Source organism: Aotus nancymaae, unplaced genomic scaffold (genome assembly GCF_030222135.1).
Source record: "Aotus nancymaae isolate 86718 unplaced genomic scaffold, 86718_ANA_hifiasm-v0.15.2.pri h1tg000016l, whole genome shotgun sequence".
Lineage (NCBI taxonomy): Eukaryota > Metazoa > Chordata > Mammalia > Primates > Aotidae > Aotus > Aotus nancymaae.
This window is the reverse complement of record NW_026988428.1, coordinates 5041377-5067188: the sequence shown is the minus strand read 5'-3', so window position 1 is coordinate 5067188 and position 25812 is coordinate 5041377. Positions and strand designations below refer to the sequence as shown.

General features: G+C 41.0%; 1 protein-coding gene and 1 long non-coding RNA gene across 4 annotated transcripts in view; one reads left to right on the top strand and one right to left on the bottom strand.

Moving 5' to 3' along the window:
* The window catches only part of NTN4 (netrin 4), a 122944-nt gene that overhangs the window by 22820 nt on the left and 74312 nt on the right, over positions 1-25812 (bottom strand). For all 3 annotated transcript variants that reach the window (XM_064376862.1, XM_064376860.1, XM_064376861.1), the window contains exons 6-7: positions 3824-4037; positions 3025-3140 (exon numbers count right to left, since the gene is read on the bottom strand). In XM_064376862.1, the coding sequence (XP_064232932.1) occupies positions 3025-3140; positions 3824-4037 (330 nt within the window). The remainder of the gene's footprint in view (positions 1-3024; positions 3141-3823; positions 4038-25812) is intronic.
* The window catches only part of LOC135275357 (uncharacterized), a 160329-nt gene that overhangs the window by 127546 nt on the left and 6971 nt on the right, over positions 1-25812 (top strand). The gene's annotated exons all lie outside the window — the stretch shown is intronic.

Sequence of the window (25812 nt, the reverse complement as noted above, 5' to 3'; positions counted from 1 at the left end):
TGAACTCCTGACCTCGTGATTCACTGACCTTGGCCTCCCAAAGTGCTGGGATTACAGACATGAGCCACTGTACCCGGCCTTCCAATCTCTATTTCAAATATCCCATTCTTTGACCTCTACATCCTATCCTTCCAGCTTGCTTCCAACTCCAACAGTCCTTTGAAACCCTATAATCATGGACTCTACTTCATTTCACCCTCACATTCCTATTAACTCGGTTTAAATTCCATGAATAATTATTACCCTCTGTTGCTTCATTCTTGCTTGGAAAAACCTCAACCTAGCTTAAAGTCAACTCTTTGTGTGTGCCTACATCCATGATGCCGAATGTGACTAGGGCAAACATCCAAGCATGCTGACTGGTGTTACTCTCAATGCCACACCTGTGCTTGAAATGCTCCAATGGCTTCCATCTGACTGCAGGTGAAAGCCAAAGTCCTTATAGTGGCCTCTACAGCCTCTTATATTTCCTCTTCTGCTTCTCTTCCCAGCTTACTGTGCTCCAGCCACACTGGCCTTCTTGCTGTTTCTAGAGAAAGCAGGCCAATTCCCCCTCAGGGCTTTAAAGACTTGCTGTATCTTCTGCCTAAACTCTCTTTCCACTGCCACCTGTATAGCTATCCTTCTTACCGCCTTCAGATTTTTTCCCTCTCAAATGTCACCTTTCATAGGGCTTACCTGATAACCTTATTTAAAAGTATGACCCTCCAAAACATATCTTATCCCCGTCCCTAAATTATTTTTTTATTATACCAAATATATTATTTGATTATTAGCTGTTTTCCTCCACCAGAATGTAAGAGACACAGAGGCAGGGATTTCATCTGTTTTGTTCACTTACTATATTTACAGTGCTGCCACATGACAGAGGAACTTAATACGTATCTGTTGGATGAATGTATAAATTTATAAAGAACTACTACAAATTAGTAAGAAAATTACAGACAGGAAATTCACAGAAAAGGAAACCTGAATGGCCAAGAATAAAGACAGGTACTTTCATAACCATTTAAAGTGTAAGCATTTAAAACTGTGAAAAACGTTCTTAGAGGAGGTAGCCCACAAGCTATAGAAGAACAGGTGGCAGACTTGGCATGAGGGCTGTGGTTGGCCAGCCCCTGGCCTGGTGAAACACCTTCTCAAGAGAACGTTCATGGTAGCGTGATTTATAATGGTGGAAAATTAGAAATTGGAGAGATCCAAAATGGCAAACAAACGAGAGAATAAAAATGGTACATTCATATAACTCCTTTTATATGCATTTTTTTGAGATGGATAAACCTCAAAAAATATATAATCAGATAAAAAATGTTTTGCTTATTTACATTGCAGAGATGGGTTCTTGCTATGCTGCCCTAGAGTTCAGTAGCTATTTACAGGTGCTATTATGGTACCCCACAGCCTCAGACTTCTGGGCTCAAGAGATCTTCCTGCTTCAGCCTCCTGAGTAGCTGGTACTACAGGCGCACACCACCAAGCCTGGCTACCAAAAACATTTTAAAAGAGTAGATAAGATATCATGTGCATGGAATTTTGAAACACTCAAAAAATATATAGGTAATAAAATAGTAAGAACATGAAAGTGGATGATCAACATCAAGTTAACCATCGTGGTTATTCTGTGGACAAACGGAGGCAGCTGGGCTTGTGGCCGGGTACATCAGGGACTTCAAAAGCTTCTGTAACATGTTATAACTTAAATGAGAATATGAAACAATTATGGCAAAGTGAGAGATTTGCTAACCCTTTGAAGGGGTGTGTATGGGTGCTCATTGCAATAACATTTTTACTATTTGTAATGTTGCATAATAAAATGTATTTAACTTACTGTGAGTTTAATTTGGAGCGTCTGGTGAGCACTTTATATCCAAGTACCGACACAAGATTTCACGCCCACATTAAAGTTTGGGTTAAGGAGCAAGTTAGTGCTAAATACAATCATTTGCTTTTGTGCAAGAAAAGAATAGAGGCCAGGCGAACACAGAAACTGAGAATTCATATCACTATCACAGCATGCTCTTCAAAAGAAGAAACAGAAAAATGTCACAGGGAAATTGAGTCGGAGGAAATAGGAGCACATACTGAGTAAACTCAAAGAGCTACGTTTATGTAGTGAGCAGTGTTTTGGCTTTGGTAAAAATCATTTTCCATGTTCAATTAATGTTATATTTTTTCTTTTTAATTAATTAATTTTTTTTTCAGTTAATGTTATTAATTTGAATTTTTAGGCTTTATTATTTGGCTTATATTTAATTTGTAAAGTTACTTTTGCTTTCTAGCTGTAAAAAAGCTATAAACATAAGGAGTTCACAACTGGCTTTTGCTTTGTAGCTATTAAGGTAAGCTAGGTTTATGAGAATATTTTTCCTTTCAGTGGATTTGCACATTTCCAAACCTGATATATTCAGTAGGCACTTTTTTTCTTTTCAAGACAAGGTCTTGCTCTGTCACCCAGGCTGGAGTGCAATGACACAATCACAGCTCATTGCAGCCTTAGACCGCTCAAGTGATCCTCCCACCTTAGCCTCTCAAGTAGCTGGGACTACAGGTGCACGCCACCACACTGGGCTACCTTTTTATTTTTGTAGAGAGAAGTCTTGCTATGTTGCCCAGGCTGGTCTTGAACTCTTAGGCTTAAGCAATCCTTCTCCCTTGGCCTCCCAAAATGCTGAGATTGTACTCACTCCACTCAGTAGACTCTTAATTGTGTTTTAGAGAGAGAAAAACATACCGAAGTATCAACAGTAGAATAATGAGATTTTAGGTGACTTTTTCTTTTTAACTATGATGTTTTGCATTTTCCAAGTTTTCTAATAATCAGAAAACAAAAATGTGTTAAAATACCCCTTAGCTATATTTCACAGTTTCACACTTATGGAGGGGTCACTACTTTTATTATACCATGAAACCCCAGAACTAAAGAGTTCCTCTCCTAGGATCCAAAAGCTGTACCCTGGTTTGTCACTTATCACTGTTACCCAAGATCAGACCTGAAAATATGACATCGGGTTATATCCATCTCACCTGAGTGCAGCAGAGCAGAAAATCCCTGCGCATCCCCCCACTCCCAGGTGGTTTCGCTCTTATTGTGCGTGGGACGGAAGTCAGGAACTTCATGATACCAGTCTATGTCTGTGTTGCTAATAAAATAGGAAATGATAAAGAATGTATTAAGGAATTTTTAAGAACTTGGATAGAAATGAATCTATTTCTAGAGATTGAAATCTTATCTTCTACCTTCCCATACTTCCATTTTCCAGAAATAAATAGTATTTTTTAAGGAACTATTGTGAAGACAAATAATTTATTTTGCAAAATGAACTAGATGATCTCTAGAATCTTGCAAGAACAAATTACTTGAGTTTGTAATTTGACCAATATTTTTTGTTTGTATCTGTTTTTTAACAGAGTTTTGCTCTTGTTGCCCAGGCTGGAGTGCAATGGTACGACCTTGGCTCACTGCAATCTCCGCCTCCCGGGTTCAAGTGATTCTCCTGCCTCAGCCTCCTGAGTTGAAGGCATTACAGGTACCCACCACTATGCCTAGCTAATTTTTTTTTGTATTTTTAGCAGAGACAGGGTTTCATCATGTTGGCCAGGCTGGTCTTGAACTCCTGACCTCAAGTGATCCACCTGCCTCAGCCTCCCAAAGTTCTGGGAATGCAGGTGTGAGCCACCGCGCCTGGCCTGACAAAAATTCTTTAAAAGAGATGTGCAAATACATCTTTGCTTCATTAACAGAATGTAAGATTTTCCAAATCACTACAGATTTTCAAAAGAGTCTGAAATATATCAGCTGAGAGCAAGAGCCATGCACACTCACCTGCTGGTGCAGTCTCCGGTGATAGGGTCACAGCTCCCTGCACAATCACATGGTCGACAGCCGTAGTCTCCGAAGCCCCAGTATCCCACCATGCACCTGTCACAATGTGGTCCTGCCACCCCAGGCTTGCAAGGGCAGTCACCATTGCTGGGATCACAGAAGGTCATTGAGTTGGCAGGAAGGACAGCTGATCCTACTGGGTGGCAGGAACACGCTACAACAGAGAGGACACATAAGGACCAATGAGCGACTAGATCACCCGGGTGAAGATTAGGCTTGACCATCCCCAGTGACTTCCCTTTACCACACAGCATATTTCTGAGACTCCTCCTTTAGCCAGTGAGTGTATGCTCAGAGAATGAAAGCTAACTAAATGACAGATAAGCAAGATATAATCAGAAAAGCATGTCTGCTGCAAAAATAAACACAATTTATTCTAACATGGAAGGCATGAAATATGCATGCCCTTTGGTTGGGGTGAGGATGAATCAGCAAAGAAGACAGAGTGGAAGCATTCAGCGAGACAGGAAAAGATGTCATGAGAGTGTAAGTGTTCTGAAAGCCAAAAAACATTTCAAGGAGGAGGGCAGCATCAGCTGTGTCAGATGTCAAAAGGTCAGAGAAAATGGGGCATGTGATGGAGTGTTGCACTGAACAACACGAAGGCTGTTGGTGTTCTTCACAGAAAGAGTTTCAGTGTAATAAACAGGGAGCGGGGCACCCAGCAGAAGAGGAATCAGGAGAATGGGAGTAGAGGAATTTGAGCATGAGAACAGATAGCTCTTTTGGAGATCTTTTCTTTCTTTTCTTTTGAGACAGAGTTTCGCTCTTGTTGACCAGGCTGGAGTGCAATGGCATGATCTCAGCTCACCTGCAACCTCCGCCTTCTGGGTTTAAGCAATTCTCCTGCCTCAGCCTCCCTAGTAGCTGGGATTACAGGTTTGCGCCACCACACCCAGCTAATTTTTTGTATTTTTAGTAGAAACATGGTTTCTCCATGTTGGTCAGGCTGGTCTTGAACTCCTGACCTCAGATGATTCGCCTGCCTCGGCCTCCCAAAGTGCTGAGATTACAGGCATGAGCCACTGTGCCTGGCCTTCTTTTCTTTTCTTTCTTTCTTTCTTTTTCTTTTTTTTTGAGAGAGGGTCTCACTATAACACAAAGACCAGAGTACAGTGGTATCACCATGGCTCACTGAAGCCTCAACCTCCTGAGCTCAAGCGATCCTCCTGCCTTAGCCTCCTGAGTAGGTGGGACTATAGGCTGGAACCATCATTCCTGGTTGATTAAAAAAAAATTTTTTTTTGTAGAGGCAGGGTCTTGCTATGTTGCCCAGGCTGGTCTCAAACTCCTGGCCTCAAGCAGTCCTCTCACCTTGGCCTCCCAAGTGCTGGGGCTACAGATGTAAGAAACAGCACCCAGCCATAAGTCCTTTATACCAATCAAAAGTCCTTCTCCTCGACCCTCTCTATACTCCCAGAATTGCTTATTGCTCACAGTTTGACAACCTGCAGCAGTTTCTTTGCTCTTGGGATGGCAAAAATAGTTAAACAAAGTGTGTATATGTGTGCGTGTGTGTGTGTGTGTGTGTGTACACATACATATATACATACTTTTTTTCATATATACGTATGTGTGAAATGTGCTTTTTGGGCTTATCACAAATTCATGAGCCCTAACTTCAGCTGGATCTCCAAACCAATGCTCATCAACTCAGTATTTTTGTTTTCTTGAGACAGGGTCTTCTTTTGTTCCAGGCTGGCGTACAGTGGCGCTCTCTCCACTCACTGTAGCCTCAACTTCCCGGGCTCAAGCGATCCTCCTGCTTCAGCCTTCCAGGTAGCTGGGACTGACTACAGGCACATGCCACCACACCCAGATAATTTTTGTACTTTTTGTAGAGACAGGGTTTTGCCATGTCCAGGTTGGTCTTGTACTCCTGGACCCAAGCGATCTGCCCACCTCAGCCTCCCAAAGTGCTGGGATTACAGGCGTGAGCCACAGTGCCTGACAACTCTATTTATTCAATTTTACCTGGATTTTAAAAAATAATAATATTTCTTGGCTGGGCGCTGTGGCTCACGCCTGTAATCCCAGCACTTTGGGAGGCTGAGGTGGGCAGATCACCTGAGGTCAGGAGTTCGAGACCAGCCTGACCAACATGGAGAAACCCCGTCTCTACTAAAACTACAAAATTAGCTGGGTGTGGTGGCTCATGCCTGTAATCCCAGCTACTCAGGAGGCTGAGGCAGGAGAATCACTTGAACTCGGGAGGTGGAGGTTCAATGAGCTGAGATCACGCCACTGCACTCCAGCCTGGGCAACAAGAGTGAAACTCCATCTAAAAAAAAAATATATATAGATAGATATATATATATAGATATATATAGAGAGAGCACTTCAAAATCTTTTTCATGCTCCTACTGCTTTCTCTGAGAACGAAGTGAGGTGCCGGGAGAAACCTTGGTTGACGGCTCTGCCTCCAGCAGCCTCTGTGATCTCAGGTGAGAAATACGACTTTCCTGAACCTTGGTTTCTTTATGTCTCACAGAGAGTTCATGCAGGTGACGTGATTCTAAATGAAACTACTTTCGCAAGGTGTGTAACATGTGGTGTCGCTCACTGAAGAAGCCAGTTCTTCCTGCTGCATCTTTTCAACTAATATTCTCGACCCTGTTCTCTGCTTTTTCCCCTTGGAAATTTCTTATATTGATCATTTTTCCTTTTAATATCAGTTTGGCTTCAAATCTCCACTACTGACTAACTGTATGACTTTGAGCAAGATACTCAGGCTCTCACCTCAAGTTCTCTTGTCTGTAAACATGAAAATAAAAACAGGACCTACCCTCATGCAGTGATAAGGATAAAAAGAGAATATGTATGCAAAGCAGTTAGCATGAAGTCTGGTACATGATTAATGGTAAATTAATTAACTAATTAATTCAATAGATAATTCTTTTGTTTTCTTTAGAGAGGGTTTCACTCTGTTGCCCAGGCTGAAGTGCAATGGCTCATCACGGCTCACAGCAGCCTCGCTCCCAGGCTCAAGTGATCCTCCCACCTCAGCCTCCCAAGTAGCTGGGACTATGGGCACATGCCACCACATCTGGCTAATTTTTAATTTTTTTGTAGAGACAGGGTCTCACTATGTTGCTCAGGCGGTCTTGAACTCCTGGGCTCAAGCGATCCTCCTGCCTTGGCCTCCCAAAGTGTTGGGATTACAGGCATGAGCCACTACGCCTGGCTGATAATTTTTATAGAGATATAGGAAGTATGTTTATGTGAGAAATGGTGCCAGCCCTCAGGGAACTTAGAGGCTTGTGGCTGAAACAGAGAAGTAAATAAAAGACTTCCATACATGTGATGTGCTGTAAGAGGTATGCATAAAGCGCTGTGGGAACACAGAGGAAAGGCGAAGGCAACACGGGCTGAGGGAGCCAGGTGGGATCCACAAACAAGGCGTCATTTAGCCATCTGAGCCAGACTGTAAAAGATAAAGAGGAGTTTGCAGGTTAAAAAGGAGGGCAAGGGGCTGGGCGTGGTGGTTCATGTCTGTAATCCCAGCACTTTGGGAGGCCGAGGTAGGTGGATCACTTGAGATCAGGAATTCAAGACTAGCCTGGACAACATGGCAAAATCCCATCTCTACTAAAAATACAAAAATTATCCAGGTGTGATGGCCCATGCCTGTGGTCCCAGCTGCTAGGGAGGCTGAAGCAGGAGAATAGCTTGAACCTGGGAGGCGGAGGTTGCAGTGAGCTGAGATCACATCAGCGCACTCTAACCTGGGCAACAGAGTGAAACTCCATCTCAGAAAAAAAAAAAAAGAAGAAAGAAAAGGAGGGCAAGGAAGGCAATTGCTCATTCCAGCTTGGTCTTTAGAAATTTTTCCCAGTGCATCACTTTAAAATAAATTTTTCATTTTAAATTGTGGTAAGAAGCATATACCATACAGGTGACCATCTTAGACATTTTTGGGTGTACTGTTCATTTCCACCACATTTTATGTTTCAGTGTTGTCTGAACTCATTGACAGAAGGATCTTTATCTTCTTATTTTTGTTTTTGGGGCCCCAGAACAGTGTCTGGTACATAGTAGATTCCCTAATCAGCGTTCGTAGAATTGACCTGGCGGGAATCCTAGGTGAAAGGGCGTGGCCCATTTGGGGAATGTGAGAAGTTTAGTGTGCCTGAGTGTACACTGAGTGGAAAGCAGTTGAAGGAGATGAGGCAGAAAGAAAAGCTGTAGAGTCAGGTCGGATGGTGTTAGGATTCCAGGCTGTGGGAATGCCTAGCTTCTGAGGTTGAATTTTGTCCTATGGGCATAATGAATCATAAAAAGTTGTAAAGCAGAAATATGACATGGTTACAATTTAATTTTGACTTTGGAGGCATTAGACTGCAGTGGGGAGAGGCTGGTGGCAGGATAATCTAAGAAATGAGAGACAACAAGGAAATGACTGAGACAGTAGGTGTGAGAATGGGAGGAAAGTTTGGATATGAAAAACTTATTTTTAAAGTTAGAATAGATAGGGTTTGGGGACCATCTGGAAGAGGAAGAAAGAGTCGTTGAGGGACAAATAGAAGTTGAGGAAGATTTTCAAGTGTCTAGTTCATGAAACTGAATGATTAGTGACATTATTCACAAAGATCTAGAAGGGAGGACTAGAGAAAGTCGGGGCAGATAGATCCATGTTGAGGGTGGAGATAGGGAAGGAAGGGAAAAAGAATGAGCTTAGGATCAAACACATTACGCTTGAGATGCTTAAATATATCCCGGAAATATTCTAATACTTAGGAGAAAAGTTGGGGTCACAAATAGAGTTTTGAGAGTTGTCACCCAAAGGCAGCTGAAATTAGGAGGGCTAGATGAGACTTCCCGGGATGCTGTGTAGAGTGAGATAACCAAGGATAGAACACGGTGGAAACATCCAGAGGTACTGGCAGTTGGAGGAGCAATAACCTGCAAAAACCTTATTAAGGAAAAGGAAGAGAGAGAGAAAAAATAGAAGCCAAAGGATGAGAGGAAAGTTTCAAGCGGTTAACACTGTCAAACAACGCAGAATGCTCAAGTCACATACGACAGACCATAGGCGGCAACACTGTCAGTCAGGAGGTTATGGGTGACTCTTGTGAGAACAGAAGCTAGAGAAATACAGGCCTTGATGGTGTACTGTCCTCCTGTGTAGATCTCTCTTTCATCTCTTTAACCAATAACCATTAGAGCCATGGTTCTCAAATCAGTATGAATGTGTGAAGTTTGCAGAACATTTCTAACATCTGTGCAACCTCCTCACACACACCTCCCCATAAGCTCTCTTTCATTGAGAACCACTACAATAGTGCATGAAATGTTGCTTCTTCTGCAAAAGGTATGAATGGTCTTCTTGGGAAGAAGCTCATATTCATTCATTTATTAGAATCTCATTCATTGATTCACTCACTCAACCAACAAATGTTAATAATAATTCTAATGTTTCTGAAGCATTTGAAGCATATGTATGGCTAATGGTCACCCCTTAGCCATACATATAAGATCTTTCATGCTAGAGTCGTAGCCTACTTTTCCAGTCCTTCCTCTTATTATTCTCTTGCATACAGCCCTTGTTCTAATTAATCGGGACAATTTCTAGACACACCCTCCATCTTTCTTGTTTCTGCACCTTTATTAATTTCAATAGTGAAACCTTTCTTCCCATAACTATCTTTCAAAATTCTATATGTCCTTCAAAATCTGTATCAAATGTCATCCCTAAGAGTTGCCCTAATTCAACCATTTGGGGTAGTCAGCATGCTCAAGGTAGGAGCTCTATGCGTATCTTTCTTGTTAAAGACAGAACTTTTGACATACAATGATATTCAGAAAAGAAAAGTGGGGTTCAGCACCCTTCCCTCTGCCACCCCCTCCCACCTCACCAAATGTGAAGCCAGGGCAGTCCCTCAACTTGCCCATCTAAGGGACAGGTCCACCTTCTTTTAGAAGTCATTCCTTATTCCAATACAGTTGAGTATGATTTACCCTTTCTTTATAACCCTCCAGTGCTTAAACAAACATTTCTTATGCTCTGGTCACATTCTCTTTTGCATATAGACTACTGGGTGTTTCCTTTGTCTATCAGACCAGTCTGTAAGCTCTTTAAAGATGAGCATGGGCCTCACTCACCTAATCCCCTGCAGTGCTTAGTGGAGGAAGACTTGAGTTTAACTCCTAGTTGAAATGTGTTTTACCTTTCTGAGCCTCACATTTCTATGTTGCCAGGCTTTGCTGAGGACTAAACCAGAGATAATGTAAGACATTAGCAAATGGTAGATTACAGCTGCTCAAAAATAGCCCTTGAACTGAATTAAAAGGCCATGATGTAAGCACTATTTACAAAGGGCAATGGAGGAAACCACCATAGGAGACATTGCTTGAAAGGCTAATTACCTGTGTATTTAAGGCAGCATTTATTTACCCATTCACTTACTCAACAAACATTTTATGAGGACCTGCTATGTGCTAAGTACTGTGCAAATTGTTAGGGATCTAACTTGAATAAAATAGTCTTGGCCCTTGAAAAGATCCCAAGTTTAGAAGAATTATTCCAGAGTTCAAAAAAGCTTAATACTGGAGGAAAGTAAAGATTTTGCCTCTAAAACATTGAGGTTCTAAGGAGAATATCTTAATATTTATATAGTTATTGTCATCACTGCCTCTACATTAAGTTTCCAAATTTTTTCTTCACTTGGTTTTCATTATGAGAACTTTTAGGCATTTTTCTCTTAAAGTATCAAAGTACTATTGATTTATAGTTTGTTTCTAATTAAGAGATTAATTCATGTGGATTATATAATATGCAATATGAATATATCAAAATACTATGTTCAAAACTGTATAGACATTACTTAAAATGAAATCACTTGGCTAGGCGTGGTGGCTTAAACCTATAATCCTAACACTTCGGGAGGCCGAGGTGGGCAGATCACTTAAGGCCAGGAGTTCAAGACCATCCTGGGCAACATGGTGAAACCCCATCTCTACTAAAATACAAAAAATTGGATGGGCATGGCATTGTGCGCCTGTAGTTCCAGCACCTTGGGAGGCTGAGGTAGGAGAATTGCTTGAACCCAGGAGGCAGAGACTGCAGTGAGCTGAGACTGCACCACTGCACTCCGGCCTGGGCGACAGAGCCAGACTCCATCTCCACTGAAAAAAGAAATCCCATAATCTAGTACGAAAATTACGTAATTTTGAGATGACAAAACCTATAGTTACTGTATCACTCAGTTAAGTTAATTTGGTTCTTAAAGCAGAAAGGAGAGATTTACCCAGAAGAAAGATATTATTAGACTTCCTTCTATGGTAATATATGGTATTCCACCACTTCTATCTTTTCCTCTGATTGAAAATTCAAGCATTTCCAGGAGTTGATCTTTCCCTTCTACTATGTATTTTAAAAGCTACACACATTTCAGGAATGGCCAGAGAAGAATGTGTTTCTGTCGTACGTGCTAGTAGATTTCTGTCAGTGTGACTGTTCACACAATTACAAGATAAAGATACCACTTGGAAACTATGCAGAACTAGCTCCAGGCAGAAGGTCCTGACATCTTTCATGGCAAACTTGCAAGACTCACACCGAGGCCTGCCCTGCATACCTGTCTCCTGAAGCTTGATAGCAGCCCATATCTGACACATACAATCTACATTTCTTATTTTCTTCCAAAATGCAAACATATTTTCTTCTCTTCTTGTCTGGCAGGATCAAGGATCTCTTCAGGTTCTGGTTCAGTTCTGATTCCCCAACATACATTTCTTACTAATTGTTGGTTCTAAAATGCAACCCAAGAACTTACTTTTTCACAATAAATATCAAAGTTATAACCCAGAGTGACATAAGTTCTTGACTTCAGCTTTGTCTTTTCTTTTTGAGACAGAGTCTTGCTGTGTCTCTCGGGCTGGAGTGTGCAGTGGCGTAATCTTGGCTCACCACAACCTCCACCTCTGGGTTCAAGTTATTCTTGTGCCTCAGCTTCCCGAGTAGCTGGGATTACAGGCGTGCGCCACCATGCCTGGCTACTTGTAGTATTTTTGGTAGAGATGGGGTTTTGCCATGTTGGCCAGGCTGGTCTTGACCTCCTGACCTCAAGTGATTCACCTGTGTTGGCCTCCCAAAGTGTTGGGAATACAGGCGTAAGCCACCATGCCCTGCCTAGTTTTCTTCTTGTTAGAGTCAACAGATGAACCACCATCATATACTATTATGCTGACATTAATTATTCCTTTCATTATAATTTTTAGTGTTCACAGCTGTGGTAAACTGTCCTTAAGAGCCAAAATACTATGTTGAGTGGTAACCAGGTATATTTAGAAGCTGTATGGCCTGCCTAGGTGGTAAATCATTTAATATTGGAGTCATCATTTTTCACCCAAAACATCTGCCCTAACCTGCTCTCACCCACAACCATGGTGACAAAAGAAAATTATCAAAACTGTCAATTTAATTTCCAGATATTTTCACAAGAGTTCATCAATAATGCATGAGACTTACTTTGAAGAGTACCTTTTTTTTTTTCTTTTTTCTTTTTTGAGATGGAGTTTCACTCTTGTCACCCAGGTTGGAGTGCTATGGCACAATCTTGGCTCATTGCAACCTTCGCCTCCTGGGTTCAAGTGATTTTCCTGTCTCAGCCTCCTCAGCAGCTGGGATTGTGGGTGCCTGCCACCACCACACCCAGCTAATTTTTGTATTTTTTGTAGAGATGGGGTTTCACTATGTTGGCCAGGCTTGTCTTGAACTCCTGACCTCAGGTGATCCACCCACCTCAGCCTCCCAAAGTGCTGGGATTATAGGTGTGAGCTACTGTGCCTGGCTGGTACCTTCTTTACCCAAGTGTCCTACTAAAGAAAATCTATGGTAACAACAAAAAAACTTTTGAAACAGTTGAGGTAGAGGAAATGAGTACTTTACAAAAGATTTCACAACAGATTCCCTTCAAGTAATAAATTTAGATAACTGCTGAATGTGCTACAAATTTTATCTACAGATATATGTTTGCAGCAATACATCTAAAAGTGAAGCAGGGTCCCTGGGGCATTTATAGAAGAGTACACAATGCTGCTGTGTAGGACTTTCTAGCAGGAAACACTCCTGTCAATGAAACAATGGATGGACACATTTCAAATATCTTGTGCATGCATAAGGCTCTAAAACTAATATTTGTATCAATCACAGAGGCTGACAATAAATACAGTTGTTTGGAAATTTGCTGTAAAATTTCTTAGAAGACAGAAAATAAAATAGAGCCAATATAACAAAGTTGGTAAGAGCACAAGCGTGAGAATCAGACTAGACGACTAGATTCTAACCAGAACTAGATTCCGGTGAAGAGGCTTATTATTTACAAGACTTTGTGAAATTAACTTCTTCAGCTGTCAGTTTTCTCATCAATGAAGGAAGCCACAGGGATGTTTTGTGAGGATTAAATGAGATTGTCTATGTAAATATTTAGCAATGAATCAGGCATCTAGTGGCCAAATGCTAAAAGAAATAACAAATACTATCTAGATGAATCATATTCGTTTAAAAATGCCCACCACTCGTTCATTCATTCACTTGCAACTTTACCAAAGGGTTACTGAACTTTAGGGTTAACATGAACTATGATAGAGGCCAAAGATACAAAGATGACTACAAAAAGTTGTATCTCTTGAGAAAAGAGAGATGTGTAGATAAAGACAGGGCAGTAAGCATTGTACCCGAGGTAGTTTAGGGTGCATGTGGTAACAGGAGAGAGCAATGAACTGCCTCATTGTAGATATGGCTTTTTTTTTTTTTTAAGGAAACTAATGATCTAACTGGCTTTCAATATAGCCTCCTTGTCTTGGTATCAGAGAGGAACACTGCTTTTCCTGACTACTGTAAGTTCTATGGAATTAAGTTACTCTCCTGTTATATGTTCCTTTCCCTGGATAAAAAAATTTAACCTATTGGCCAGGTGCAGTGGCCCATCCCTGTAATTCCAGCACTTTGGGAGGGTGAGGCAGGCAGATCACTTAAGGCCAGGAGTTCGAGACCAGCCTGGGCAACATGGTGAAAGTCTGTCTCTACTAAAAATACAAAAATTAGCCAGGCATGGTGGTGTGTGCCTGTAATCCCAAATACTCAGGAGGCTGAGGCAGGAGCATCGCTTGAACCTGGGAGGCAGAAGCTGCAGTGAGCCGAGATCGTGCCACTGCACTCCACCCTGGGTGACAGAGCGAGACCCTGTCTCAAAAAAATGATAATAATAATAACCTGTAGCTCTCATTTTGTGGATCTGTGATCTATGGTCCTGCTGCTTATAGGGAGGTACCCTGAAATGTCATACAGGACAAGAGTCACAGCTGTCAACCTGCATGAATATAAAAAGTATATAAGTTCAAGCACAAAACAGGAACATAATGGAACCATTATGGCTCCCTTTATTCTGAAGGGATTGCTATAGCCTTTGATGGTGGAGTCAAAGGAAGTAATTGCTGCTGGTTCATTTTTATTCCTACCTTCCGCTAGAACTCTAGGAATCTGCCTGTCTTCCACTCAGAGAGCAATCTGTGATCTCAAGCTCACTGTCGAAACCACCAATGGAGCTCAGCATCTTACCCCTTTGAAACTGGCCTCCTTTAATATTACCTGATGGCTCTAACTTTTGTAATTTTAGTAGTAAAAGCTATACTGGGAGAAAGTACCCTAAAAGTATTTGCTCTTGATTTAGCTTTTCTAAAAACAGAACTCAAAGTTCAAGGCCTTTAGCTGGGAAAGAAGCTGCTTGTCAAGATCGTTCACCTCCACCCAGCGGCCACTCCCTCGGCAGCGCCTCCAGGCTCCCAGCATTGTTTTCTCCTGAAAAGGCCAAGGCCCTACGATTTTTAATAGCAAAGTCATTCCCAGAGCTGCCCAGCTGCCTGCTGAATTCTTCTAGCAAGGGAGACTTAAGGGAGATGATTTTGAGACACGGCTTTAAGAAGAAAGGACACAATTTGAACCGTTATAAATAAAGTGTGAAGTGAAATAGTAGATAAAATGATATCTTTTTTTTCTTTTTGGCGCTGTTTTTTTCTTTCCTTCTGCTATCAACTATTTTTGCTAGTGGATGAAAAGCTATAAAAAAAAAATAAGAAAAAGTTGTAAATGTGCTTTACTTTGCGAAAGGCCATATGGGACCCCTTTACTATCCTAGGGAACATTTTTCTCTTGATCCTCGTACTGTTATATACATTATGTTCAATGGTAGCTAGTTCCACAATATTCAAGGTGTATTTAATTTAAAATAAAATTATGGTCAGGCATGATGGCTCACGCCTATAATCCCAGCACTTTGGGAGGCCAAGGTGGGCAGATCGCTTGAGATCAGGAGTTCAAGACCAGTCCGGTCATCATGGCGAAACCCCATCTGTACTCAAAATACAAAAATTAGCTGGGCATCGTAGTGCAAACCTGTAATCCCAGCTACTTGGGAGGATGAGGCAGAAGAAGCGTTTGAACCCGGGAGGCGGAGGTTGTAGTAAGCCGAGATCATGCCACTGCACGGTAGCCTGGGCGACAGAGCAAGATTGTCTCAAAAAAAAAAAAATTAAGCTTGAATCAGTCTAATAAGAAAACAATCTGAATTAAGATTTGCCTTTCATTTACTGAAGTTCAGTGTCTGCTGAGTTTTTGTACATCCTACTCAAAAGAAGGGTAGGATACATGAGCTCTGCCTCTAAAGCTTTAAAAAAATATATACAGTATCTAAGTATGCTTCCTGTCGTCTATACACATTTAAATGAATAATGCAAATAAATACAAAAGTCATTGTCTTTATTTTTATTTTTTTTTAAACAAAGTCTTGCTCTGTCACCCAGGCTAGAGTGCAGTGGCATGATCTCGGCTCACTGCAACCTCCACCTCTCAGGTTCAAGTGATTCTCCTGCCTCAGCCTCCCTATTAACTGGGGTTACAGACATGTGCCACCACGCCTGGCTAATTTTTGTGTTTTTAGTAGAGACAAGGTTTTGCCATGTTGGCCAGGCTGGTTTTGAACTCCTGACCTCAAGTGATCTGCCTGTCTCAGCTTCCCAAAATGCTGAGATTATAGGCACCCAGCCATAGCCTTTATTTGTAATGCTTTACTATGTGACTGCTGCTCAGATTCCCTATTTAATTTCTGTATCATTCCTTTCTTGTTTACTAGTTGTAGCTGGGCCAGTTACTATTTATTCCTGGGTATATCTAAGAGATCTTAGGCAGCTAAAAAGCCAATTTTATATTCTTGGTTTGCTACTTCAATTAAAACTGAAGAAAGCACTTTTGCATATACAGACAAATTTTATCATGGGAAAACTTGGGTACACCATTCCCTCCGTCCCCCTTTTCTCTCCTCTCTTTTCCTCTCCTTTCCTTTATCCTTTCCTTCCACCTGTTCAGCTTCCTGTATTCCCAATCCATGCAGGCACCTAGTCAGGAATTGGAGTTATCCCTAACTCCTTTTTCCTTCGAAGAAACAAACCCTATTGATTGTGTCTATCTTTGATCTTGCCTTTGAACGAATGCAATTCATCCCTGCCATAATCTGTCATGCTCACTTTCTTCTTCATAATACATATTATAGCTTTCAATTACATATTTACTTGGGTAAATTTATTTAGAGTCTATTTCCATGGGGATAGAGACTATTTTGTTGTATAGAAAGTGACTAGAATAGGCCTGCCACAGGGGAGGCAATGAATAAATGTAGGTTGAGTTTTTTAAATGGAATGATTTGTGTCATTTAAAAAATATTTCTTAATAATTGATGATCTTTTGGCCTCCAATAATCATGTTGTGATTTTTCACCTCACTGCTGTCACTATAGTATGCTGTGAAGGGCTAGAAGGTAGGAACCACATCAACATTGCTGTATCCCCCAAACCTAGGACCATGCCTGACCCATTTTAGCAAATCACTCCTCTTTGTTGCATCAATAAATGAATGTGCCTCTTAATAATCAACAACCATGAAATGATTTTATGTTTTGATGAACCTCCTAGAAGGTTCATACTACTCTTTACAGGTTTCTATTAATAGTATCTTAACACCACAGGATTGCAATACTGGATATTGGATACAAGAAGCAGAAAACCACCCCAACAAATCTGTGGTAAACTCAAATGGTCACAACAAAGCAGATTATTCTACATCTTCCCAGAGCAAGACTATATCCAACAGTTAATGCTTCAGTCAGTCCAGCTTTATTATTTATTTTTGGTAATAAAAATTATTTCCAGGCATGGTGGCTCACACCTGTAATCTCAGCAGTTTGGGAGGCTGAGGCAGGAGGATCACTGGAACCCAGGAGTTTAAGACCAGCCTGGGCAACACAGCAAGAGCCCTTCGCCACAAAAAATAAAAAAAATATATTAGCTGAGTGTTGTGGGATGTGCATGTGATCCCAACTACTTGGGAGGCTGAGATGGGAGGATTATTTAAACCTGAGAGGTCAAAGCTGCAGTGAGCTGTGATCATGCCATTGCACTCCATTCAGCCTGGGCAAAAACCCTGTCTCAAAAAAAAAAAAAGTGCTCTATTCTAACTTGATAGGGGATATTCTCCACCTATAAATACCTTTCACTGGCAGCAAAATTTCTTTCACATTAATAATCTGAAATTCCTTTCACTCAATTATATCTAATTAGAACTCTTTGTTCTAGGAAAGCATATTATTTTTTTGCCACACCTCTACTTCCCCCTTACACCTTTTGAGTATTTATAGAAAGTTGCTGTAGTCTTCCTGAGAAGTTTCCTGGTTAATCCAACAATATTTATCATCTTTTACAATTATTCATTAGTATCTCTCTTTTTTCAGTGGTTTTTGTTGGCCAATCTGTAATATTCTCCAGTCATTTCCATCTTTCCTGTACTAAGATTCCTTAGGAAGAATTCAGTTCAAAAATAAAAATAAAAAAGGAAGAATTCAGTTCTTTAGATTCAAATACTACATGGCTAGTTGTTAGTAAACAGGAGCTTATAAAACTAAAGGCTTTTACTTTTTTTTTTAAACTAGGTTCTTTAAAAATTATTTTTGGTTTTAAAATACATGTATTTTTATTTATTTCTTTGCTTTTTGATTCTGTTTTCATTAACTGCGTCACAGTGTATAACAGAGTTCTTTGGATCTTTGTAGGTCATTGGATCTTTGTAGTCAGACCAACCTGGGTTCAAATCCCAGCCTTGGCACTGACCAGCTATGTGAACATGGGCAAATTATATACAATCATCTCTCTACATCTGTGGATTCAGCATCCATAGAATCAACCCACTGTGGATAAAAAATACTTGAGAAGAAACCCAATAAAAAATAGCAATACAGTAATACAAAATACTACAACTAAACACTACAGTATAATAACTTTGTTTTTTTTTTTGAGACAGAGTTTTGATTTTGTTGCCCAGGCTGGAGTGCAATGGCAGGATCTCGGCTCACCGCAACCTCTACCTCCCAGGTTCAAGCAATTCTTCTGCCTCAGCCTCCAGAGTAGCTGGGATGACAGGCATGCGCCACCATGCCCAGCTAATTTTGTATTTTTAGTAGAAACAAGGTTCTCCATGTTGGTCAGACTGGTCTCAAACTCCTGACCTCAGGTGATCCGCCCACCTTGGCCTCCCAAAGTGCTGGGATTATAGGCGTGAGCCACCAGGCCTGGCCTTAACAACTATTTACATAGCATTTACATTGTATTAGGTATTATAAGTAACCTAGAGATGATTTACAGCATACAGGAGGATGTACATAGGTTATATGAAAATATGAAGCCATTTCATATAAGGGACTCGAGCATCCATGAATTTTGGTATCCTTCGGGATCCTGAAACCAGTCCCTCAAGGATACTGCGGGTAGAGGAACAGGGACAACTGTAATCAATTTGAGTCTCAGTGTCTTCATTTGTAAAACAGAAAATATACTACCTAGTACATAAAGATTGCTAAATTACCTAGCACGATGTGTGGTCCATGACAGCCATTCAATAAAGTCTCTTCTTTATGCTCCTTCTAATTTTGCCCAGACTTTCTGAAGATTTTAATATTTTCTAATTGTTTATTACATGTCCTCATCAAAAGTAGAATGGTATACTATTTATTTATTCAGTGAATTACTGAATTCCACTTTCTGCTTGGAAGACATGTTAGAAAATACCGTGACCTCTTCCACTTCTCTTCCCAAACGTGACTGATTTTTATTATCCATCAATTTGTAAAGTTTTGGCTGGGTATAGTGGCTCCAGCCTGTAATCCCAGCACATTAGGAGGCCAAGGTGGGAGGATCACTTGAGTTCAGGAGTTCAAGACCAGTCTGGGCAATATAACAAGACCCCATCTATACTAAAAATAAAAAATTCGCTGGGCATGATGGTGCATGCCTGTAATCCCAGCTACTCGGAAGGCTGAGGTGGGAGAAGTGCTTGAGCCCAGGAGTTTGAGGCTGCAATGAGCCATGTTAGTGTCACTGCACTCCAACCTGGGTGATAGAGTGAGACTCTGCCTCAAAATAATAATAATAATTTAAAAATCATAGCTTCTCCTTTTTTGGTGAATTTTAATATATGTTATTTAATCTTTTAAAAGATTGCCTTAATATGATTATTATATTATGACATATCTATTTTCTCTATTTCTCTCACTTCTTAGCCCTCTGGTTTTACTTCCAGGATTTTGGGGAAAAAAAAAAAAAAAAGCTGAGATTAAAGTTTCCCAACTATTACTGCCAAGTTACTGTTCTATTTAAAGTGTGCTTTCCACAAACAGTTACTTCATATTGATTCTATGCTTGAATCATTCGCAGATGCTTTCAATATAAAAAAAGATGTCTATGTTGTTTATATGGTATAAAATGAACTCGTGACTTTGCCAAACCTATAATTTGAAAGAAAAAGCCCACAAGTTACTATCTGAAGAGACCTCAACAACCCTTGAGAAACACTGGCCTGGTTCACAGGCATGAGAATAAACAAATGAAAGGTGCTTAGGTGTTCTTACATGTGTAATTGTGGTAAGGTGTTCTGGATTTAATTAGTGTAAAAATTGTACTTGAAAGATAGACTGAAATGAAAGCATCACTATACAAGAGGTAGAATGAAATAACTGTTCAACAAAGATCAGTACAAACAGAAATGCAGACTCTACCGGAGAGCATCATGGAAAGGGGCTATTTGAACAGAGTGTGAAGAATGGAAAGAGAGACTGAGGCAAGAGAGTCACCCACCCAAAGGACCTGCATCTCTATCAGCTTAGCCAGGAAGAAGGAAAAATAAATAGATCTGAATGATATAACCCTTTCTTTACAAAGATAGCTGGTTCATTCTGGTAGATAACCATGTAACCAGACGCTATCTTGGTAAATGTTTGGTTTGGGTTTTAGGGCAGAGGGACCAAGTTTATTTTTATTCATTCTATGCTAAAAGGGAATGACTACATTTATTTTGGCTCACCAGGGAGGAAGGAAGGGCATGTCAGTCTTTCCAGAGGTTGTTTACTTTGACAGGGAATGAATTCTGCTTTCTTTCCCATTTTCTGATTTTTCTTTTAATATGGAGAAAGGGGCCGGACATGGTGGCTCAAGCCTGTAATACCAGCCCTTTGGGAGGCCGAGGCGGGCGGATCACGAGGTCAAGAGATCGAGACCATCCTGGTCAACATGGTGAAACCTCGTCTCTACTAACAAAAAAAAAATCAGCTGGGCATGGTGGCGCATGCCTGTAATCCCAGCTACTCAGGAGACTGAGGCAGGAGAATTGCCTGAACCCAGGAGGCGGAGGCTGCGGTGAGCCGAGATCGCGCCATTGCACTCCAGCCTGGGTAACGAGCGAAACTCCATCTCAAAAAAAAAAAAAAAAAAAAAAAAAAAAATACAAAACAATTAGCTGGGCGTGGTGGTGTGCACCTGTAGTCCCAGCTACCCGGGAGGCTGAGGCAGGAGAATTGTTTGAACCCGGGAAGCGGAGGTTGCAGTGAGCCAAGATCGCGCCACTGTACTCCATCCTGGCGCCTGGCAACAGAGCAAGACTCTGTCTCAAAAAAAAAAAAAATATATATATATATATATATATATATGGAGAAAGACTATGTAATAGTTAAAAATATGTGTATTGGAGGCCGGGCGCGGTGGCTCACACCTGTAATCCCAGCACTTTGGGAGGCTGAGGCGGGTGGATCACGAGGTCAAGAGATCGAGACCATCCTGGTCAACATGGTGAAACCCCGTCTCTACTAAAAATACAAAAAATTAGCTGGGCGTGGTGGCGCGTGCCTGTAATCCCAGCTACTCAGGAGGCTGAGGCAGGAGAATTGCCTGAACCCAGGAGGCGGAGGTTGTGGTGAGCCGAGATCGCGCCATTGCACTCCAGCCTGGGTAACAAGAGCGAAACTGCATCTCAAAAAAAAAAAAAAAATGTGTATTGGAATAAAAGGCAGTAAATTTATCGTAAAGGAACTAACTGGCTGTTTCCTAAAAGGAGTTCTTTCTGTTCTACAGGCACTTTTTTAAACATCTGTTTCAAACAGTGTGTTCTACTAAAGTGAGGACTTTTTTTTTTTTTTTTTTTGAGTTGGGGTCTCACTGTGCCACCCAGGCTGTGTAGTGGAGTAGCATGATCATGGCTCACTGCAGTCTCAAATTCCTGGGTACAAGTGATCCTCCTGCCTCAGCCTCCTGAATTGCTGGGACTATGAGTACATGCCATCATGCTCAGCTAATTATTATTATTATTTTTAAGAGCGCTTATGCTAGGGACAAGACTGCTATATGCAGTGGTTTTCAAATACTGGCCAGGAGACCAAAAGGCTGAATCAGAATCACCAATGATGCTTTTTAAAGAAATGTAGATTTCTGTCCAGACGCCCTGTTGGAGATTCTGATTCAGTGTATCCTGGGCAGGGCCCTAAGATTCCATATTTTCAGTAAGTGCACCCAAGTGATTCTGACCCACAGCCAGGTTTGGGAACCAGTGACTAGAGAGAGCAGCTTGAGGTGAGAGAACTGGGGCTGTGAAAGTGGAGGCAAGACCTTGTCCAAACCATTCTACTTTTGACTCAGAGCCTGAGTCTGACTTCCTGATGAAAAATGAGCTGATAGTTTGAAACTGCTATGGTGAGAATATCTCAACCACAGAAATTGCCAAATGCTATGAATGAGGTCAGGGTTCCCTCCCATCATGAACCCTGCCACAAAAGCCAGTATACAATCTCGGCTCATTGCAACCCTCTGCCTCCCGGGTTCAAGCGATTCTCCTGCCTCAGCCTCCCAAGTAGCTGGGATTACAGGCACCTGCCACCATGGCTGGCTAATTTTTGTATTTTTAGTAGAGACAGGATTTTACCATGTTGCCCAGGCTGGTCTCAAACTCCTGACCTCAGGTGATCTGCCTACCTCGGCCTCCCAAAGTGCTGGGATTACAGGCATGAGCCACTGTGCCGGGCTCTCACATTTTTTAATACACCTGCCATAGAAAAATCTACCTATGTCCTTCTTAACCATGAGCATGGAATGTTTTTCCATCTGTTTGTGTCCTCTCTTATTTCGTGAAAATGGCCATACTGCCAAAGTAATCTATAGATTCAACGCTATCCCCATCAAGCTACCAATGACCTTCTTCACAGAACTGGAGAAAACTACTTTAAACTTCATATGGAATCACAAGAGAGCTCGCATAGCCAAGACAATCCTAAGCAAAAAGAACAAAGCCGGAGGCATCACACTGCCGGACTTCAAACTACACTACAAGGCTACAGTAATCAAAACAGCATGGTACTGGTACCAAAACAGAGACATAGACCAATGGAACAGAATAGACACCCCCGAAGAAAAATCACACATCTACAACCATCTGATCTTTGACAAACCCAGCAAAAACAAGCAATGGGGAAAGGACTCCATGTTTAATAAACGGTGTTGGGAAAACTGGCTGACAATGTGCAGAAAGCAGAAACTGGACCCCTACCTGTCACCTTACACTAAAATGAACTCCAGATGGATTAAAGATTTAAACATAAAATCTAACACCATAAAAACACTAGAAGAAAACATAGGCAAAACCATCCAGGACATAGGCATAGGCAAGGACTTCATGACTAAAACCAAAAAGCAATGGCAATAAAAGCCAAGATAGACAAAAGGGATCTAATTAAAGTTCAGAGCTAATTAAAATTCTGTACAGCAAAAGAAACCATCATTAGAGCTAATCGGCAACCAACAGAATGGGAAAAAATGTTTGCAATCTACCCATCTGACAAAGGGCTAATATCCAGAATCTACAAAGAACTAAAACAGACATACAAGAAAAAACCAAACAACCCTGTTCAAAAGTGGGCAAAGGATATGAACATACACTGTTCAAAAGAAGACATATATGAGGCTGACAAACAGATGAAAAAATGTTCATTATCACTGGTCATTAGAGAAATGCAAATCAAAACCACACTGAGATATCATCTCATGCCAGTTAGAATGGTGATCATTAAAAAATCTGAGACAACAGATGCTGGAGAGTTTGTGGAGAAATAGGAACACTCTTACACAGTTGGTGGGAGTGTAAATTAGTTTAACCATTGTGGAAGACAGTGTAGCGATTTCTCAAGAATCTAGAAATAGAAATTGCATTTGACCCAGCAATCCCATTACTGGGTATATACCCAAAGAACTAGAAATCATTCTACGATAAAGACACATGCACACATATGTTCATTGCAGCCCTGTGTACGATAGCAAAGACCTGGAACCCACCCAAATGCCCGTCAATGATAGACTGGACAAAGAAAATGTAGTACATATATACCATGGAATACTATGCAGCCATAAAAAATGAGGAGTTCATGTCCTTTGTAGGGACTTGGGTGAATCTGGAAACCATCATTCTCAGCAAACTGACACAAGAACAGAAAGCCAAACACCGTATGTTCTCACTCATAGGTGGGTGTTGAACAACGAGAACACGTGGAGGGAGAGGAGCATCACACACTGGGGGCAGTTGGCGGGGGTACGGGAGAGACAGTGGGGGGTGGGGAGGGAGAGGGGGATGAGGATGGATAACATGGGGAGAAATGTCAGATATAGTATGCACCTAAAGTAAAATAAATAAATAAAAATAAATAAATAAATAAAAATCTACCTATGTTATAGGTTGTTAAAGTCACATAGGTGACTTTAGAGGTTTCAAGTGAGTTACTCTAAAAGAGACTATCCTCTTTTAGAACAGAGAGATGAGACTGCTCAAAGTATCTCAGTACGCAGTGAGAATTACATTCCCCTTTTTCTTTCTGTGCCTTAGCAATCAGTCAGTTTGAGCCTCCATTTCTATTCCCAGCCCTAGATTCAGCTGGAGAGATTCATGTTTTCCCTTGTGTTTACAGACCTTAAATGCACTATCCTTTAAAATTTTTTTTTTCCTAAGCTGTAGAAATAAATTCAGTTTCAATGATCTCTACTAGTCTTAAAAAAACAAACAACATCCCTGGAATCCTCAGAAGTGATTTCTTGGCATGGAAATGTGTAGTTGATTGTGCTGGGTCCAACAGTAGACTCTGATTAAGGTTGAAATAAAGAGGAAGTAAGAAAGGGGATGATTTAATTGCTCACAAGAAATAAATCTATTGGCTAGAAGATTTGGTTCAGAGCCTTGCTTCTTCAGGTCTGATGAATTCATAAGCATTAAGTAAAAATGTACACATAAGAATCCATCGCATGTAGCATGGTGCCTATCAGGAGTGTGGAAGGAAAATAAATCTCCTAGAATATTAATGAAACCAGTAAGTCCTTGGCTTACCTGGCAGGAAGCTAGCTACCTGACTGCAAACAAAGCCCAAAGATGAATGCCATCAATATTGGTTGAATGAGTCAACATGCCCAGTAAGTATTTTATTAAATGTACTGTAGCTGCTGTGAGGAAGAACATCATCACATCATCCATTTGTTTCATTTTCTAGATCAACTAATTAAAAACGACTGAGATTAGAGAGCCGGACAAACTGTGTTTCAGCAATTTTACAAGAAAAAATACAAACAGCCATCTAAGAAGTATGGGAGGGATCTTTTCAAGGAAATCTTCCCTAAATTGACTTCATCCAACCCAACACTTTTAAGGCACTTGCTGCATCTTTTCCATTGCACTTGCCTCCTGTAAAATGGGTGGTAATAATGTTACCTACATTGAAGTGCTTTTATGAAAGTTACAAAAGTGAAAACATACACAGCCCTTTGAATAGTGACCAGAAAACAGTACGCACTCAATATACGTCAGCTATTACTGTGATATTGTCATCATCACCACCACCACAGTGTATGGAAATGATCTGTTATTATACATTTCTCTCCATTGAGAATGTAACATCTCTTTGGGAAGATCTTTTCATTTTTACAGACTTAGTGTTTACCCCAGAGCTTGGCACAGGGGAAAGCACTCAATAAATGTTTTCTGAACTAAACTGAGCTACAACTCATGTGCTTCTAGTAAATTTATCTCAGCTGTTGCTTCAGGTTTTCAATGGTTCCTTTTGTTTTTTTGTTTTTTGTTTATTTTTCTTTTGAGACAGAATCTTACTCTGGAGGCTCCCAGGCTGGAGTGCAGTGGCATGATCTTGGCTCACTACAACCTCTGCCTCCTGGGTTCAAGCGATTCTCCTGCCTCAGCCTCCTGAGTAGCTGGGATTACAGGTGCCCATCACCACACCTGGCTAATTTTGTATTTTTAGTAGAGATGGGGTTTCACCATGTTGGCCAGGCTGGTCTTGAACTCCTAACCTCAGGTGATCCACCCGCCTTGGCCTCCCAAAGTGCTGGGATTATAGGTGGGAGCCACCATGCCTAGCCTGATTCTAATTTTTGAGAAGATAAAAACTAAGAAGAGAGAGAAAGAGAAAAGGGCTGTCATATGTTCATTGCTGAAAGTCCAACAGACTAGATTGCCCAAGCCTAGTTATTATGTTTAAGATTATTTCACTGATAGAAATGTAAGGTTCATTGTT